Source organism: Monodelphis domestica, chromosome 3 (genome assembly GCF_027887165.1).
Source record: "Monodelphis domestica isolate mMonDom1 chromosome 3, mMonDom1.pri, whole genome shotgun sequence".
NCBI classification, from domain to species: Eukaryota; Metazoa; Chordata; class Mammalia; order Didelphimorphia; family Didelphidae; genus Monodelphis; species Monodelphis domestica.
The window spans coordinates 316138336-316156666 of record NC_077229.1 but is presented as its reverse complement, the minus strand read 5'-3'; the positions used below and the strand labels follow the sequence as shown (position 1 = coordinate 316156666).

The window sequence follows — 18331 nt, the reverse complement described above, 5'->3', positions numbered from 1 at the left end:
CCCTGATTAGACTGGGAGCTCCTTAAGGGTAGGAACTTTCTTTGTATCTCTGGCGCTTAGTACAGTGCTTGGCGCTTAATAAATGCTTACTGGCTGACTGTTGTGTACACCAGATATAAACTCTTTGTTGAATGAAATCATGGCCTAACTCCTTGGGAGCATGGCTACCCTTATGTTGCAATTTGTGTGCTGAATTCTCCTTTCCTTCTATTATTCCACCTTTCTCCTCTATGCCCAGGGGTTCCAATGTAAAGTTCTAATTATAGCAAAAATTCCCCTGGACCCAGATGAGATCGAAAATTCAAGTGCTTGAGTTACATTCACCAGCAGGGAACAACATATAATAACCAAATTCCTAAGGAGCCTCCCCCTCCCCCTAGGGACAATACAGAAGGGACATATGGTAGCTGGAATTATCCATGGATTAGGCAGCCTATAGTCTTATGAGCCAGTCACAAGAGGAACTAGCCACATGTTTACTTCAAAGTAAGGTAAACAATAAATTGTAACTATGGTAGACTCAGAGTGCTTTGGAGCCCATTGTGAAAGGAATTGTGAAAATTCAAGGCTTTGCATTTAAGAGATTTTGGGGTGCATTTTTCCAAGTAGATTCCCTGTTACACAAGGGATATATGTTGATAAAATCTTATTACATTTATTGATAGTAGCTATATGTAAATAGTCATAAGACAATATGCTGTGCTTAGATGAACACCTTTAATTTTCTCAAGCATCAGAAAGGCTGTGTGTTCTGGTGGAAAGATGGCTGGACTTTGAAGATTTGGATTTGACCACTTAATAACTATTGGACCTAGGTCAAGCCAATTAGCTTCCCAAGGGCCAGTTTTCTCATTTATAAAATGGTGAAGGCATATTTGTCTTGCCTACGGAACATGCTAATTGTTAACATGGCTTTGTAAACTGCAAAGCACCATAGAAAGGTTAGTTATTACCCATCTTATCCTTTGGCCCTACAAATGGACAGGTTTGGGTCAGAAGTGTAGGTCTTCTGACTCTCAAGCCTTGCCAAGGGCTCTTTCTATTATATACCTTATATATTTCTCAGGTTCATAAGAGCCCAGAGATATAAAAATGTGCATTTAGCATCTGAATGTAGTTCCATTGGGAAATAAGAAATGAAAACAAGAGAGATACTTAATATTTAAAGGAACAAAATTTTTTTGAGAGAAAAAATTAAATTCTTTTAAAATAATACATTTTCCCTCCCATTCAATTGTTGAGATTAATTTTGTCCCCTACTCATTATTCCCTCCTACCTCTCCTGCTGAAATATGAATGGAGTCATCATTGAATCAGAAAATGAACAGGATATCACTCCTTAAGAGATACTCCCTCGCCTAAAGTATATAGCTTTCTTCAAAATGAAACCAATTTAAAAACAGATTTAAAAAAAGAGGTTTGTGAAATGTAGGGCCTGGAAGTTAGTATTTCTATCTCTGCCTGTGTCTTCAAGCCTCTATATATGTCTGGCATGTGTCTTTCTCTTTTCTAGTCTGACTAACCTAAGACTGCAAAGCCCAAGCCCCTGCAACATGGTCAGTGGCACAGAATGACCTCCCAATAAATTCTGAGTCATGGTTCAAAAGAATCGACCCAATTGATTGTGAGGTCTAATGTAGGAAAATAAATGTGTGTGTGTGTGTGTGTGTGTGTGTGTGTGTGTGTAGAAGTGGTAAGAGGGAGTGGAGAAATCAAGCAACAAGTATATATTTTGCAAATCCCAATTTTTGAAATGGTGATTTAGACCTTTCAAATTATATTTTAAGAGAATGCTTTGGTAAGTGCCCTTTGAGCTTATCCTTATCATATTCTGCTGCTGCTCAAAAGTGAGTGAAAGCCAGCTCCCTGCTGGTTATGTGCAAGCATAAGATACCCTGCACTTCCCCCAGCAACAACAATCTGCCATTGTTATGGTGCCATTAGCACATTGCAATCCCAACTTACTGGGAGTGAGTTAGGAAATCCCTCTGGTGCAATGGGTCATGGGAGAATGGCTTCCACTGAGAAATTTCTCCTCACCTTTCCCTTAAACATGCTCTTTTAACATCAGTGTCTGGTTATTAGAAGAAAATAGGCATAGCTGCACTCCTCACTGACTTGCACTTTTAGCTGAGGGGCTGGCAGAGGTTTGGATTCATTGAAGGCACAGTGGTCCTAAAAACCTGCTGGGCCCCTGGGGTTCTGTGCAGAACAGTGGGGCTTGGGGGACGCACCAGGGACACTCTTCAGGCCTTTATTTGTCTAATTGAATCTGTTTCATTAGAAAGTCTACTCAAAGAGAATCTGCATGTTGAGAAAATTACATTGCAACCACCTGTGCCTAACCTCAAAATAAAGCATAAATGGGAAAGGAATTCCTGGGGTTTTGCAACATCCTTGGGGCTCTGTCCTTCAGGAATCCCTTCACTCCCAGGAGCATTGCTGCTGCTTCCAGAAGGACCCATGGACCTGAGCGAGCTGGGCATCTAGGAGTCTGCGGTATAGGTGCGACATTCTCTGATTAGTTGGGTTTTCTCATTTGTGCAGGAAGGCTGGAGGGTGGTTGGAAATTCTGCCTCTAAAAGAAACACCAACATCATTTACATTAGATCTCCTTTCAAGAGAAAATGATAGATGTATTTCAGGAGAAATTGATTAGGTATATCATTCAAGCCTTATATAAACACATACATAGCCACGTCTATATATACCTACATTACATATGAGGGTGGCGAGGTGCTGCAGTGGATAGCTCAAATCTGAACCAGGCCTGGAGTCAAATCCAGCCTCAGACACTCACTAACTGTAGGACCCTGGACAAGTCACTTAACCCTCTTTGCCTCAGTTCCTCATCTATAAAATGAGCTGAAGAAGGAAATGGCAAACCACTCCAGTATCTTTGTGAAGGAAATCTCAAAAAAGGGTCTCGAAGAGTCAACAACACCATCCCCCCTTGCCCTAACACACAGAGCAATATTTACTGGTATTATTGTCCAGCTCTACATTTTGATGATATTCTCATTCTCTAACTTCAAAGCACCACAAATTATCTCATCCATTCCCTTCTTTACCCTTTCATTTTACAGATGAGAAAACTGAGAGAAAAGTGACTTGCCCTAGGTCACATAATTAGAGGCAGGGTTGGAACCAAGGGAAATGAATAAGAATTAATTGCCCCCGGGAATATAAAGAAAAGCCCTCAAGGAGCTCACATTCTAATGACAGAGACTACATGCAAACAAACAACTGTGAAGGCATAAGATATATAGGAGACACGGGAAGAAATTGCAAGGAAAGTCACTAGCAATGGAGTAGGGCAGGGTGGGAGGGAAAAACTGAGAAAAGCTTCCTGCAAGAGGAAGGCTTTGAATAATCTTGAAGGAAGCCAGCGACGCCAGGAGGCAGAGATGGGGAGGAAGAACATGCCAGGCACAGGGGACAGATGGTCAGTGAAAATGAATGGGATCAGGATGAGGGATCCTGTTAAAGAAACAGCAAAAAAAAAAAAAAACCAACAATGGCTAGAACCAAGTGTGGAAAGGAATTTGGGCAAGTACTGGGGTCCTCATTTGTACATATCCTTAGTCCTTGGTCTAAAATTGCATTAAATGTTCTAAGATATCATCTTCTTTTTTAACCCCTTACCTTCCATCTTAGAATCAATACTATGTATTGGTTCCAAGGCAGAAAAGTGATAAGGGCTAGGCAATGGGGGTTAAGTGACTTGCCCAGGGTCACACAGCTAGGAAGTAAGTGTCTGAGGCCAGATTTGAACCTCAGATCTCCTATCTCTAGGCCTGGCTCTCAATCCACTGAGCCACTTCATTGTCCCTCCCCTCCCAAGATTCCATCTATTTAACCAGTTGCTCACTTCTCAAATCTACCTTTTATTTTGGAAACATTTGTCTTTAAATAGCAACTCTGACGAAAATACCACCTGTACCCTCAAGGTTTTCAGTGTTTTTGCCTAAAACTTTATAGTTCTTAGCTGTGCTTTCTAGATTTCTTCTGGCAGTATCATCAAGTGTTGAATCACCCAAAGTTGATATTAGTCATCAGATTTGACAAGCCTTGGGAAGCCCTGACACAACCTGCATAAATGTCCTGAGAAGACAGCATACTTCTGCATTGTTATTTTTCAGGTCTACCAAAACTAACTCAGTACCCCTAACTAGGGAGTTAGCAGTCACCCAGCACTCATTTCTTTTTCCTTTGGATTAGAGGTTTTAAACTTGGGATCCAGGAATATTAAAAAAAAAAATAGACAAGTATATTTCACTATAATTGGTTTCTTTATTATTCCTGTACCTTTTGTTTTATGTAATTAAAATATTCTTTTGAGAAGGATCATAGGTTTCTCAGGCTGCTAAAGAGGTCCATCACACACACACAAAAGACCAAGAACCATTAACCCTAAGCCTTATTGTCTGATTTCTCAGCTGAAGGTAACTGGATTATTCCTCAGCCTTTTTATTCCTTAAAAGACAAGCAATTGTTTCCTCCTCAGAGTCCCATTCCCTCCTCTTATATTTATTTTTATTTACATTTATTTGATATTTTATTTATATTTATTTACACAGCCTTCTCCTCCTCACTGGGGCTTAAGGCTATGGCCAAGCACCCAAGAGGAGAATGCTAAACCTGGGAAGGAGGGAATGAGTATGCCCGACCTGAGGGAAGTAACATATAGAACATTCAACTAAGAGGAGCAAAGATAGAAAAGGGGACACGGGGAAGGGAATAAGCATTTAAATAGCATCTTCCATGTCCTAGGCATTGTGCTAAGCCTATTTCACAAATATTTTCTCATTCAATTCTCATAACAACTCTGTGAGGTAGGTGCTGTTATTCCTATTTTGCAGTTGAAGAAACAGAAGTTTAAGTGACTTGTCCACAAGTTAATAAATATCTGAGGCCAATTCGAACTCAAGTCTTTATGACAGCACTTTATCCACTTCACTGACAACTGGCTGGGATAATAGCCCTGGGGTCCCAGTGGATGTTCCTTTCCCTCATCCCTAGCTAGTGGACAAGGCAGAGACCCAAGACACTCATATCCTGTGGAGGTAACTGCCCTCACACTTACTAGTACAGAGGAACAAGGGGAGGTACATAGGAAGCTTTTTGAAAGCCAAAGAAAGCTTGCTGATTACCCCAGAAAACTGTCTCATATCAAGGGGAACATATGGCTCCTGGGGGACACCAGAAGGGGCAGCAAATACATGCTATATGCTAGCCACTGCCAAATTGGCCCTGTTCTCCCCACTTTCTGGAGGCAAGACTCTGAGTCCCACATCTTCTGGGTTAGAGACTCTTGTGGTCAGTTCCCTAGAACCTTAGCAGCTCTTTCTTCACTTTCTTCTATTCTTGAGCCCTGTTTAATTCTTCTCAAAGCTTTCTCCTCTATCATCTCTAGTCACTTTCCTTCTCAGATCCTCCCAAATTTCTCCTCCCTCCATTTTGACCAATGGCCTTCAGCAGAATTTGAAAACTCTCCAAATTTTTTTCTTCATAAATCCTTCTTTCATTTCTTTCTACTTGGGTTCTTTTGAGTAATAAACTACATGTGCAGAATACAAGTAATCTCTCTTCTAAATACTCGCCTTTTCTGTACTTAAAGTCAGTCTTTACTGCATCTTTTACTCTTGATGCTCTCCATTTGCATTTCTTGAGGTGACACTTCATATTCCCTGGGCATGCTATGGTTTGTCAATGTTCTTTTTAAACTGAACACTAAATTAGATGTGCTCAATCTAGAACAAAATATAATGGTGCACTCTACTTCCATGAGACACTCTATTTCCATGAATGCAGCCCAAGAATTGATTCGTTTTTTTCTCAGTCATATCACACCTTTTATCTTTAGTGAACACTCTTCAGGAACTGTTATAATATGGTCATTGAGCCCAAATTTCACCATCTCATCCAAAACAATAGAGGCAGAATGGACAGAATTGGGAAGCAAAAAGCTTAGGGTTCAAATTCTGCCTTAGTGTATTAGCTATGTAACCCTGACCAAGACATTCAACCTCTGTGTTCCAAGCAATTACATAGAACTTATCTAAGTCATGGGATATAATTGGATACTGTCGAATACTTTATTGAAAATAATATGCATTCATAGGATCTTCCTGATCTACTAACTTTAGCCAATGATCTCAAGAAAATACAAAAGTTAGTTTTGCACAGTTAATCTCCACTGAACCCATGCTGACTGCTAATAATCTTTATATTCTTTTCTAAGTACTTATAAATAAAATTTTAAAACCTATTCTAGAATATTAACAATGGATTTATATAAAGTTTGCTAATTATTTCTAGAATTAAAAAAATTAGGGTAAAATTTTAAAAAATTTGTTTATGATTTTGGTTTGTTATTGTTTAGTTATTTAAAAAGTTTTATCTGATTCTTTATGACCCCTTTTTGGGGTTTTCTTGACAAAGATATTGGAGTGGTTTAATATTTTCTTTTCTAGCTTTTTAAAGATAAGGAAACTGTGGTGAACAGAGTTAAGTGACTTAAGTGACTTGGCCAGGGTCACAATTTTAATAAGTTTGTGAGACTGGATTTCAACACAGGAAAATGAATCTTGACTTCAGGTCTGGCACTCTATCCACTTTGCCACCTAGCTGCCCCTAATTTTGGTACCCTATATATTTAATCACAGTTTCTCCTTTTATTTTTATTGAATATTTTAAATATTTATATTTAAAAATTTATTTTTAATTTTTCTAATTACATGTGATAATTTTCAACAAAATTTTAAAAAATTATAAGATTCAAACTATCTAAGGATATCCTGGGAAATAATGAAAAAAATGTGAAGGAAGGTGGTCTTGCAGTACCAGATCTCAAACTAAAATAAAGCAGTGGTCATCAAAACAATATAGTACTGGCTAAGAGATAGAAAAGAGGATCAGTGGAATAGACTTGGGGTAAGTGATCTCAGCAAGACAGTCTATGACAAGCCCAAAGATCCTAGCTTTGAGGACAAAAATCCACTATTTGATAAAAACTGCTGGGAAAATTGGAAGACAGTGTGGGAGAGATTAGGCTTGGATCAACACCTCACACCCTACACCAAGATAAGTTCAAAATGGGTGAATGACTTGAACATAAAGAAGGAAACTATAAGTAAATTAGGTGAACACAGAACAGTGTACATGTCAGACCTTTGGGAAGGGAAAGATTTTAAAACCAAGCAAGACTTAGAAAGAGTCACAAAATGTAAAATAAATAATTTTATCAAATTAAAAAGTTTCTGTACAAACAAAACCAATGTAACCAAAATTAGAAGGGAAGCAACAAATTGGGAAACAATCTTTAAAACAAAAATCTCTGACAAAGGTCCAATTACTCAAATTTATAAAGAGCTAAATCAATTGTACAAAAAATCAAGCCATTCTCCAATTGGTAAATGGGCAAGGGACATGAATAGGCAATTTTCAGATAAAGAAATCAAAACTATTAATAAGCACATGAAAAATTGTTCTAAATCTCTTATAATCAGAGAAATGCAAATCAAAATAACTCTGAGGGTACCACCTCACACCTAGCAAATTGGCTAACATGACAGCAAAAGAAAGTAATGAATGCTGGAGGGGATGTGGCAAAGTAGGGACATTAATTCATTGCTGGTGGAGTTGTGAATTGATCCAACCATTCTGGAGGGCAATTTGGAACTATGCCCAAAGGATGGTAAAAGACTGCCTGCCCTTCAATCCAGCCACAGCACTGCTGGGTTTTTACCCCAAAGAGATAAAAAGGAAAAAAGACTTGTACAAGAATATTCATAGCTGCGCTCTTTGTGGTGGCAAAAATTGGGGAATGGCTGAACAAATTGTGGTATATATTGGTGGTGGAATACTATTGTGTTCAAAGGAATAATGAACTGGAGGAATTCCATGTGAACTGGAACAATCTCCAGGAATTGATGCAGAGCGAAAGGAGCAGAACTAGGAGTACATGGTATACAGAGACTGATACACTGTGGTACAATCGAAGGTAATGGACTTCTCCATTAGTCACAATGCAGTGATCCTGAACAACTCTGAGGGATCTATGAGAAAAACCACTATCCACATTCAGAGGAAAATCTGTGGGAGAAGAAACACAGAAGAAAAACAACTGCTGGATTACATGGGTTGAGGGGGATATGACTGGAGATGTAGACTCTAAATGAACATCCTAGTGCAAACATCACCAACATGGAAATGGGATCTGATCAGGGACAAATGTAAAACCCAGTGGAATTACGTGTCAGCTATGGGAAGGGGTGGGGGGAGGGAAGGGAAAGAATATGATTCTTGTAACCAAGGAATAATGCTCTAAACTGACTAATTAAATAAAATGTTCAAAAAAACAAAAACAAAAACAAACAACAAATTGTCTGTCTCTCTACCTTCTCTTCCCCCTCCTGGCAATGGTAAGCAATTTGGTCTGGGTTATACACTATCATGTAAAACTTACTTTCATATTGATCATTACTGTAAGAGAATACTCAAATAAAACCAAAACCCCCAAATAAAAATACAAATAAACTAATGTGGAAAATAGTATGTATTCTGTGTTCTGATCAACAGTCCTTTCTCTGAAGAGGTCTGAGATCACATCTGCAATTTCCTTCAGTATGTGAGACATAATTCTTGGGGTCTTATTTTGTAGTCTACTTGCACACCCTCTTTTCAAGGGCTTACATATACTTTTATTATCTCTTCATTTCAAATTCCTCTTTAAAGCTGCTTTCCTCTTTAATAATCATTCACCTGAAATAATATATTCGAAACAAAACTGAGTAATTCTGTACTACTTTTCTCAAGCAATCACCCTGTGCTTTCCATGTTTTTCTTGCTCTTTTTGTTTTGCTCTTCCCAAGTTTCAAGTTATCTTGGAAATGTACTCTTTATAGGCCCAGATTACTGGGAAGCCTCTTGTCATTCTATATTCCCTTTTTTTTTTTTAATAAAAAAATTTTTGGAACAATTTTTGACAATTGTTTTCTAATATTCTATAATTTATATCTCTTACTCTCTCCCTCCTCTATTCCAGGCAGTAAATAGTTTAATATAGGTTATACCAGTGTTTTCATGCAAGGCATATTTTATATTGTTCATGCTGTTAGGGAGACACATAAAATAAAATAAAAATTTTATGAAGGAAAAAAGTGGAAGATAGCATTGCTTTAATCTGCAATAAGACTGCAATAGTTCCTTCTTTGGCTGTGGATAGCATTTTTCATCATGAGTCCCTTGTGGATATCTTGGAAACTTGATTTGCTGATAATAGTTTTGCCTTCCATAGATGATCATTATATAATATTTCTGTTACTGTATCTAGTATTCTCCTGGTTCTGCACACTTCACTTTTCATCAGTTCATATAAGTAAATAAATTATTGAGGAGTCCTAGGTTTTTGAGCCAGATTCACAGACTACCTTGAATCAAATTGGTCTGTCTGGAGAATCTATTTTTTTTTAAAACCCTTATCTTCTGTCTTGAAGTCAATACTGTGTATTGGCTCCAAGGCAGAAGTGGTAAGGAATAGGCAATGGGGGTCGAGTGACTTGCCCAGGGTCACACAGCTGGGAAGTGGCTGAGGTCAGATTTGAACCTAGGATCTCCTGTCTCTAGGCCTGGCTCTCAATCCACTGAGCTACCCAGCTATCCAGCTACCCCCAGAAGAACCCATTTCTAAGGAAAGAACACCCAGGTAGGTACTAGAGTGACAGAAAAAAAGCCAGAGGGCTCGAAAAGTGACTTACAAAGGATCACACAGTTGGTTAATGTCAGAAATGGGGCTAGATCTCTGGGCCCTTAAGTCCTCCGTTTTCATCTTTGTCCTGAGGTGCTCTAGCATATACACAAACATTCATCCTGGGAATAATGGCCAAATTAGTGCTTCTGGAAAGTAGGTGATAGATATCCTGATGCAATTTCAAAGGATTAAGACAGCATTGGAGAGCCTCTAGCCTATAAATTGAGAGAAGGCCAGGCAATGAAAGAACCTACATCTATGGGAATCAGAGCTTGAGTCCATAAGAGAAGAAGCTGAAAATAGTTTTAGCCTGAAATGCTTAATTATGGAGAAATGGAAGTAGTTTGTCTGACTAGACAGAGAAGCTCCTTCCCCAGAACATAGGAGAAATCTTCTCATAGGCATCATCTTTTGTACTCTGTTGAGTGTGCCTGTCAATCTCACAACCATTCAGGAAGAAAGAGGGAATCCTGGCCCTCATAAGTGGGACTGAACCCTGAGTGAGCAGTGGCTAAATTGTGCCCTGCTCCACTCTCCTTATGTAGGCCCTGTATCAGATAAATGTCATCATTGCTTTTTCTTTTGCTAACAAGGATCTGCTCATGCTTGTTGGTTGGTTAGTTGTCCTCCATACTCGAAGAGGACCAAAACAACATCACTATGTTGGGGTCAATGTACAGTGTTGTTGTCTGACTCTGGCTGATTAGAACAATATGAGCTCGGAAGGCTCTACCACAGGTTGGGCACAAACACCCACGTAAACATGTGGGATGGAGATATCTCCACACATCTCACATTGAACATCTCACATTTCCTTTGAGCTACTGCAATTCTACTTTGCTCATAGAACATAGTGCCTTCCTCTGATGTGCCAGTGTCTCCTATTTCTCACAATGCATATCAAAGTTCTTCGGAGAGTCCTTAGGAGTGTCCTTGCATCCCTTCTGACCTCTGGGTGAGCACCTGCCTTGTGTCACTTCTCCATAAAATAATCTTTTAGGCAAATGTGTGTTTGGTATTTGAACAATGTGGCCAGCCCATTGGAGTTACACTCTCTGCAACAGTATGAATGCTTGGCAGTTCAGCTGAAGAAAGGAGAAATGTCCTGCGCTTTATCTTGCCAGATGATTTTTAGAATCTTCCCAAGACAATTCAAATGGAAGTAATTCAGTTTCCCGGCATGGCACTGATAGACTGTCCAGGTTTCAGTCATACAGTGAATGAAGTCAACACAATGGCTCTGTAGACCTTCAGTTTGCTAGGCAATGTAATACCTCTTTTCTCCTACACTTTCCTTCAGAGGCTCCCAAACACCAAGATAGCTCTGGCAATATGAGTATCAACTTTATAGATCTATATGTACATTCCTGGAAAGTGTATTACATGGGTAAGTGAACTTATCCATGGCATTCAAAATGTTTCCATTTGCTATAAACAATGGTTCCACATATGAATGATGCAGTACTAACAGGTAGAGAACCTCTCTTTTCTTTGTGTTGTCAGGTCAAAATTTGCACAAGTGGCAGAAAATCAATCCATGCATCTCTTGCATGTCCATAGTGAAAGTCAGTGATAGCATCTGCTACCAGTCCCCTCTTCCTCCATATCAACAACAGAAAAAAGAGGAAGTAGCAAGAACCACAAAAGAAATAGTTCTTAGTGGACACAACTAAAAATCCAGTAAGCACATGGGACTAACCCTAGATAAAACTATTAGAACACACACACATACAAACACATCTTTCTTCTTATATATCTCTCCTTTGTTAGTACTCTAACCCTACAACTTTTAGCACCTAGAATTTTCTCCCTCTACTCTTCAGCATGGTGCAATGGAATAAATACTGGCTCTAGAGACAAAAGAACTAGGTTCAAATCCCACTCTGATCCTTAGTAACTATGTGACTTTGGAAAAATCACTTAACCTTTCTAGGTCTCAGGTCCTCATTTCTAAAGTGAGGGGATTGACTTGATAGCTGCTGAGGTCCCTTGTAGCTCTGGATCTAAAATCTTGCTCTCAGATTCTTCATTAATTGGAGCAAATGGTGTTGATAACAATTTAAATTGTTGATGAAGGACTAGGTTCTTTTTTGCTCTATTAAACTGGAATCCTATGGGGAGATTTTCCAGTGAGCTTGAGAAGGCCATTAAAGAATAATTGGGTAATGCAAGTAAAAATGGATCTGAGGTACAACCTCACACCTATCATATTGGCCAATATGACAGTAAAGGAAAATGATAAATGTTGGAGGGGATGTGGCAAAATCAGGACACTAATGCATTGTTGGTAGAGCTGTGATCTGATCCAGCCACTCTGGAGGGCAATTTGGAACTATGCCCAAAGAGCTATAAAACAGTGCATATCATTTGATCCAGTAATACCACTACTAGGTCTGTATCTCAAAGAGAAAAAGTAAAAATGGGAAAATGCCTGTTTGTACAAAAATATTTATAGCTGCTCTTTTGGTGTTGGCAAAGAATTGGAAAATAAAGGGACATCTGTCCATTGGGGAATGGATGAACAAAATGTGGTATATGCTAGTGACTGAATATTATTGTGCTATGTGAATCTTAAAAATTCTCAGACCCTACTTCAGAACACTTGGTTAAGACCATTCCCCATTTAAACAATAAAGGTACTTGATCAGGAATGTGAGAACTCTACTTCACCCATACTTAAGCATACTTTAGGGGAAGATAAAGTTGTAAACTCCTTACTGAACAATGAAAAGTACTTAACTCATGCTTACAGTGAAGCAAAAGCTTTAAACTAAATCTATTTTTAGAAAGGTGCTAAGTACCTATAAAGGTCAGGCAACTTGTAAACTTGCAAGTTGCAAAGAGATGTGAACTCACTCAGAAGTTTTAGTCTACTCAGAGAAGTTGAGAACTAAAGAAGGTGTGAATTAAGAATGGTCAGTCCTTTGGAAAAATTTCTACTGTGATTGGTAGATGTGAGAACTTAGGGGAGGTGACAGAGGAGAAAATTCTCTTTAAAAGGAGCTAAAAAGAGGTCTCTGGGGATATTCAGCTTGCCAAAGCCGAATTGGAGAGAGGAGCTTGCCAGAGCTGCCTTGAAGGGCTTGGTGGCTGAACTTAGTTGAACTAAGCTAAACTGGTGGGTCTCTCTGAACACTAGAATCTTGCTTGGGACAAAATCTTGTGGTGAGTGGATAAAAGACTGACTGATCTCTCTCTTAGGACTTGGGCCTAGGCTGGCCTAGGCTGGCCTGGGCTGGCCTAGCCCTTTTCTCATTGTTTCCTCTTACTCTCTCTCTCTTTCATTAATTCCTTTATTTGTATTAATTAAAATCTCCATATAAACCCAGCTGACTTGGGTATATTTCATATTTGGGAATTTTTCCCTAGCGACCACTTTATTTTTAATATAAAAAACATATCTTTGTGGTCACAATTTAAGACAACCACTACTTTAATTGTTACAGTTTATGCCAACCACTATTTTAATTGTCACAGCTATAAGGAATTGTAACATTAAAAAATTAATATCTAAATACTTCAAATATTATATTCTTATAAGAATTTATTAATTAGTAACCTGAAGAAAAAGGAAAATGATAGCATTAGCAAAGAGAGACTTGCCTGGACCACCAAAAGCAGGAAGAGAACCAGGAGGAGAGAATGGGAAGAAGAGTTAAAAAGGTGAGGTTACAGCAAACTTTTATGTACAATATGTAAGGATGCTATGTGGATGAAGGGAAAAGGATTCTGGGAGATGAAGTCCAAGGGTTCAAGATTTCTAATTACACAGAATGATGAACAAGATGATTTCAAAAAGAGCTGGAAAGACCTACATAAACTGATTCAGAATGAAATAAGCAGAACCAGAAAAACATTGTACACAGTAACAGCAATATTATGGAATGATCAAATGTGATCGAATTTGCTACTAATAGCAATACAATGATCCAGAATAATTCTGAGGGACTTATGACAAAAAATGCTATCTAGCTCCGAGAAAGTACTGTTGGAATAGAAATGCAGATGACAGCATATGATTTATCACTTGTTTATTTGGGCATATGTTTGGGGATTTTGGCTTACAAGATTATTCACTTACAACAATGGAAATTTGTTTTGCATGATAATACATGTATAACTCAAATGGAACTGCTTGCCAGCTCAGGAAAAGGGGGAGGGAAGAAAGGAGGGAGATAATTTGAATCATATAACTTCAGAAAACTTAAGGGTAATTTGTTATTAATTTTTTTAAATTTATTTAAAGAATTATTGGCCCAGAGGCAGTTAGGTGGTTCAGTGCATAGAGAACCAGGCCTAGAGAAGGAAGGATCTGGGATCAAATGTGGCCTCAGACACTTCCTGGCTATGTGACCCTGGGCAAGTCATTTAACCCCCATTGCCTAGCCTTTATCATTCTTCTGCCTTGGGACCAATATACAGTATTGATTCCCTCAAACAGCTAAACGCAGATTTAAAGGTTTTCCCATTTCTGACCCAGTAGAGCCTCCAAAAGCCCAGATCCCAGTTCTAATTCTGTCATTTTAGTAGGAGCTCTCAGTTGTTTCTTTCTAAAATTGTTTGGATTGGGGGGCTCTATATCTTCTCAGTCTAGTTTCCAGGCACACATAATAGATGACTATGGAATAGTGTAGGGAAAAGACTACTGGGTTTGGATCTGACTTTTAATCCTGGCTATGAAATTTCCCAGGTATATGACCTTGGGGAAGTAATTTAGTTTCTTTGCTTCTTAAGAATGAGGGATTGGAGGGACAACTGAGTGGCTCAGTAGATTGAGAATCAGACTTAGAGATGGGAGGTCCTCAGTTCAAATTTGGCCTCAGACACTTCCCAGCTGTGTGACCCTGGGCAAGTCACTTGACCCCCATTGCCTACCCTTACCACTCTTCTGCCTTTGAACCAATACAGGGTATTAATTCCAAGATGGAAGGTAAGGGTTTAAAAAAAATAAAAGAATGAGGGATTGGACTAGATGAGCTCTGACCTTCAAGTTCTAAATCCTCTTGTTTATGACCTATCAATGGTTATATAATGCTAATTTTGGTTGGATTTTTGCCTAGGCTTTCCTAAAATGTGAAAACTTTGGCTAGATATGGCTATGAAAAGAAAAAATGGACTATGTGGCAGGACAGGGATGGAAAAGGGAAAAGTGTTTTCCAGCCAAGTTAGCTGCCATCTTTGAATATATATTTCTCTCCCTGGGGGGTTATGACCATGTAACACACTGGCACTGTGGTCAGCAGTAGGAATCCAGATTTTAAGGTCTTCTTGCAGATGTTTTGGTAAATGCTTATGAGTTTATTACTTTAAAGTTTTCCTAAGGTCTGGGTGGACCACATCACTTCATTTTTCTCACTATTGCCTTAGCAATCTTTAATTGATTTTGAGAAGGCAGTAATGCAATTCAGCTCCATTACAGTTCTAGCCTCCACATTTGGCTTAAAAAACATTACTTGTTCTGAATTTTGAGATGATAGGGGGACATGTTCAGACCCTTCTGCCTTTTTTTCCTAGGCAGTAAAATGTCATGGTGAGCCTCAAATATAAAGTACAGTGATAGCTTAGTATCTTGGCCAAGAGCAGGAGTCTAATTACACACCATACGGCATGACCTCAGTGGCTAGAAAACAGTTTGGGTTCTTTCCAGGGGGAAAAGCAAGAGTGAGTAAGCTGTAAACACATTTCTGAGTGTGCTGCAGATGACATCTTGGATATAAGGTCATACTACAACAACTACTCCTTTAGAGACTATATCAAAAAAGCTGGGGGAAAGGGAGTAAAGGAGGGTGGCTGGGCGGGAGGATGACTCTATGAAGACAGTGCTTCATTGTGCTTGGAATGGGGATTTTTGTTGTCTTGTAATTTCCCTTTGGGAGATTCAATTCAATATTCATTAAATAAATACCTCCCCTGTGAAAGGTCACGAGACTCACTCACACACAAGCACAAATGCACACCGTGTGTGTCTAATGAGGGTAGTGATGAGGTAAAGAGCTGGTTTGGTAGCCAGGAAAACTTTTGTTCAAGTCATGTGTCAGGCTGTGTGACCCTAGGCCACCCTCTAAAGGTACCAACTTGCCTTGGTGGAGAGCCTCCTCATTTGGGAATTCCCTGGATCAAAGAAAGCACAAGTCTAATTCCTGTCCCTAGAGGGAGGGAGGGAAAGGTAATAACAAGTTTTGCAAGTCACTTTACCTGCAGGATCTCATTTAATCCTCATAACAAGCCTATGAAACAAGTGACACTGCTGTTCCTTTACAGATCCCTTTACAGATATACTTTACAGATGGGGGCACTGAAACTGGGATAAGTTAAATGTCTTGCCAAGGATCACCCAACTAGTTAAGTGTATGATAGAGGATTTCAGCTCAGGTCTTCCTGGGATTCAACATGTACAAGGAGAAGGACAACACTGGTTTTGGGAGCAGTCACCTTGCAACCTGCTGTCCTTATCTATAAGATGATCGTGTTGACTCGGACTCAACAGAGCACATCTTGAAACATTATTTTCTTTCTAGTAATGGTGATTGTTATTGTTGAATTGTTTCTGACTCTTTGTGACCCTATTTGGGATTTGAATAACTTGCCATTTCCTTCTTCAGCTTATTTTACAGATGAGGAAACTGAGACAAACAAGGTTAAGTGCCTTACTCAGGGAGGTCACATTTGAATCTGGTTCTTCCTGACTCCAGACCTATTTGATGGTAGATCATCACCAGACCATCAACACATTCTCATTAGGCACCTTCCCATCCAATAGCATGGCCCTTCAACATAGTAGGCCAGGGTAGAGGATATAATGTGTGTTTGCCAGAGAGTTCCTCATTGCATGAAGCTAGACGGTTTGTCCTGTGACCTTGTCATGGTCAATTACAGGAGAAGAAAATACAGACAGACTGGTCGCAGACGCAGGACTCCACATTTGTATTCCAGCATTTTTTCCATTATAATAAGTATGGAAGCCCAAGTAGGATCAGCTCTAAGGTCTGCTTATGAATCCTAAAATTACAAGACCAATCTCCCTTACTGGCCAGAGGGGGTGAGGGGCACTTTTCATTCTGATTGCTAAACAGACTGCCAGTAGCTCCTGGGAGAGATACCTAGAAAGGGATCATTATTTCTAATAGTAGCAGAAGTCCTTTCCCCTTCCATTCCAAAAGAGAGAGAGAGAGAGACAGACAGACAGACAGACACAGAGACAGAGACAGAGATTGTAAAGCAATTAATATTAAAAATATTAAGGAAACTCGAGGCAGCTGGAAAATACTTCCAGTTGTTTAAGCCATTGGGGGGAAATAGTATTTGATATAACCAATTTTGATTTGTATGGATTGAGGAGTTGGTGTATTCCATTCCATCATGTCTTTTATCAGGGAGCTGTCAAAGATCAGAATACAAATGAGAATCATATGTCTATAGTTAGCTCTTGGTCAGCCTTGTATGGGATAGGGAGATGACAAAGGACTAAATGATTGACAGTCCTGAGGGCTCCTCCTACCTGGTCCTCACTCTGGCAGATGACAGTCTGTGAATAACAGACAGGTTAAAACAGATATATTAGCAATGCTTTTTTCGAAATTATTGCCAAGGGTGGAAATGAAATCATCAGTGGTCATCGGAGGCTGGCCACATCTTTCCTGCAGAAGCAAAGTGTGATGTGTGGTTGTTATATGTACTCAAGGTGACATCCCAGGCTTTGTTTGAAGGAATGAGCCAGATAATTCACATAAATGCATTCCAGCCCTCCCTTAGGAACACCCTGTATAATCTGAGTGAAATCTTCTTTCTCTGGTAATAGACACTGACTAGTCTATTCTTGTAACATCTTCATCTCTTGTACATTTAAAAGGGAGTAGTTTGAAAGGAGAAAAGAAAGGAAATGAGTTTAAAGTAATAAATTTCAGACAATATATGACAGAGACCACCGGGAGAAATTTCTCTATCTGGAATCTCCAAATGACCATTTAGATGTTGTTTAAAGTAGAAAAACAATTAGAACCCCCCAAATCATGCAGTAGAGAGATCACTAGGTTTGGTGGCATTGGACCTTCCACTTATTAGAAACTGACATCAGGCCTTAGTTTTGTCAAATGTAAAGGGATCTGGATAGGGGGTACGCTCTTTGAAGGCAAGGACTGTTTTGCTTATGTCTTTGATCCTCTATCTCTAGCACAGTGCGTGGCACATACAAGGTACCTAATGAATGCTTAATGATTGTTTGACTTGTTTAGTTTTTTTAGCCAATGAGTAATTGTCTCAGTCAGGCAGTCCCAGTCAATCAGTCAATTCAGTAATGAGCCCATTTGGGGTTTTTCTTGGCAAAGATATTGGAGTATTTTGCCATTTCCTTCTTTGGCTCATTTTACAGATGAGGAAACTAAGGCAAACAGGGCCACACAGCTAATAGGGGTCTGAGTCTGAATTAAATTCAGGCCATAACAGCAGGCCCTCAAGTTCTCTCCACTGTACCACCTTGTTGGCTGAATGACTTCACCAATCTTTTCAAACTACACTAAATCTATGATGTCGGGATATTATATGACAGAACTGGATGATTAGTCAAAAGTACTGTAGAAG

General features: G+C 39.2%; 1 protein-coding gene across 4 annotated transcripts in view; it reads right to left on the bottom strand.

Annotated features, from left to right (window-relative positions):
- Window positions 1–2238: 2238 nt before the first annotated feature.
- DNAJC5B (DnaJ heat shock protein family (Hsp40) member C5 beta) overlaps window positions 2239–18331 on the bottom strand; it is a 119577-nt gene continuing 103484 nt past the window's right edge. For all 4 annotated transcript variants that reach the window (XM_007487045.3, XM_007487047.3, XM_007487046.3 and 1 more), the window contains one exon: window positions 2239–2578. In XM_007487045.3, coding sequence (XP_007487107.1) covers window positions 2487–2578 — 92 coding nt within the window. In that variant the 3' untranslated portion in view covers window positions 2239–2486. The remainder of the gene's footprint in view (window positions 2579–18331) is intronic.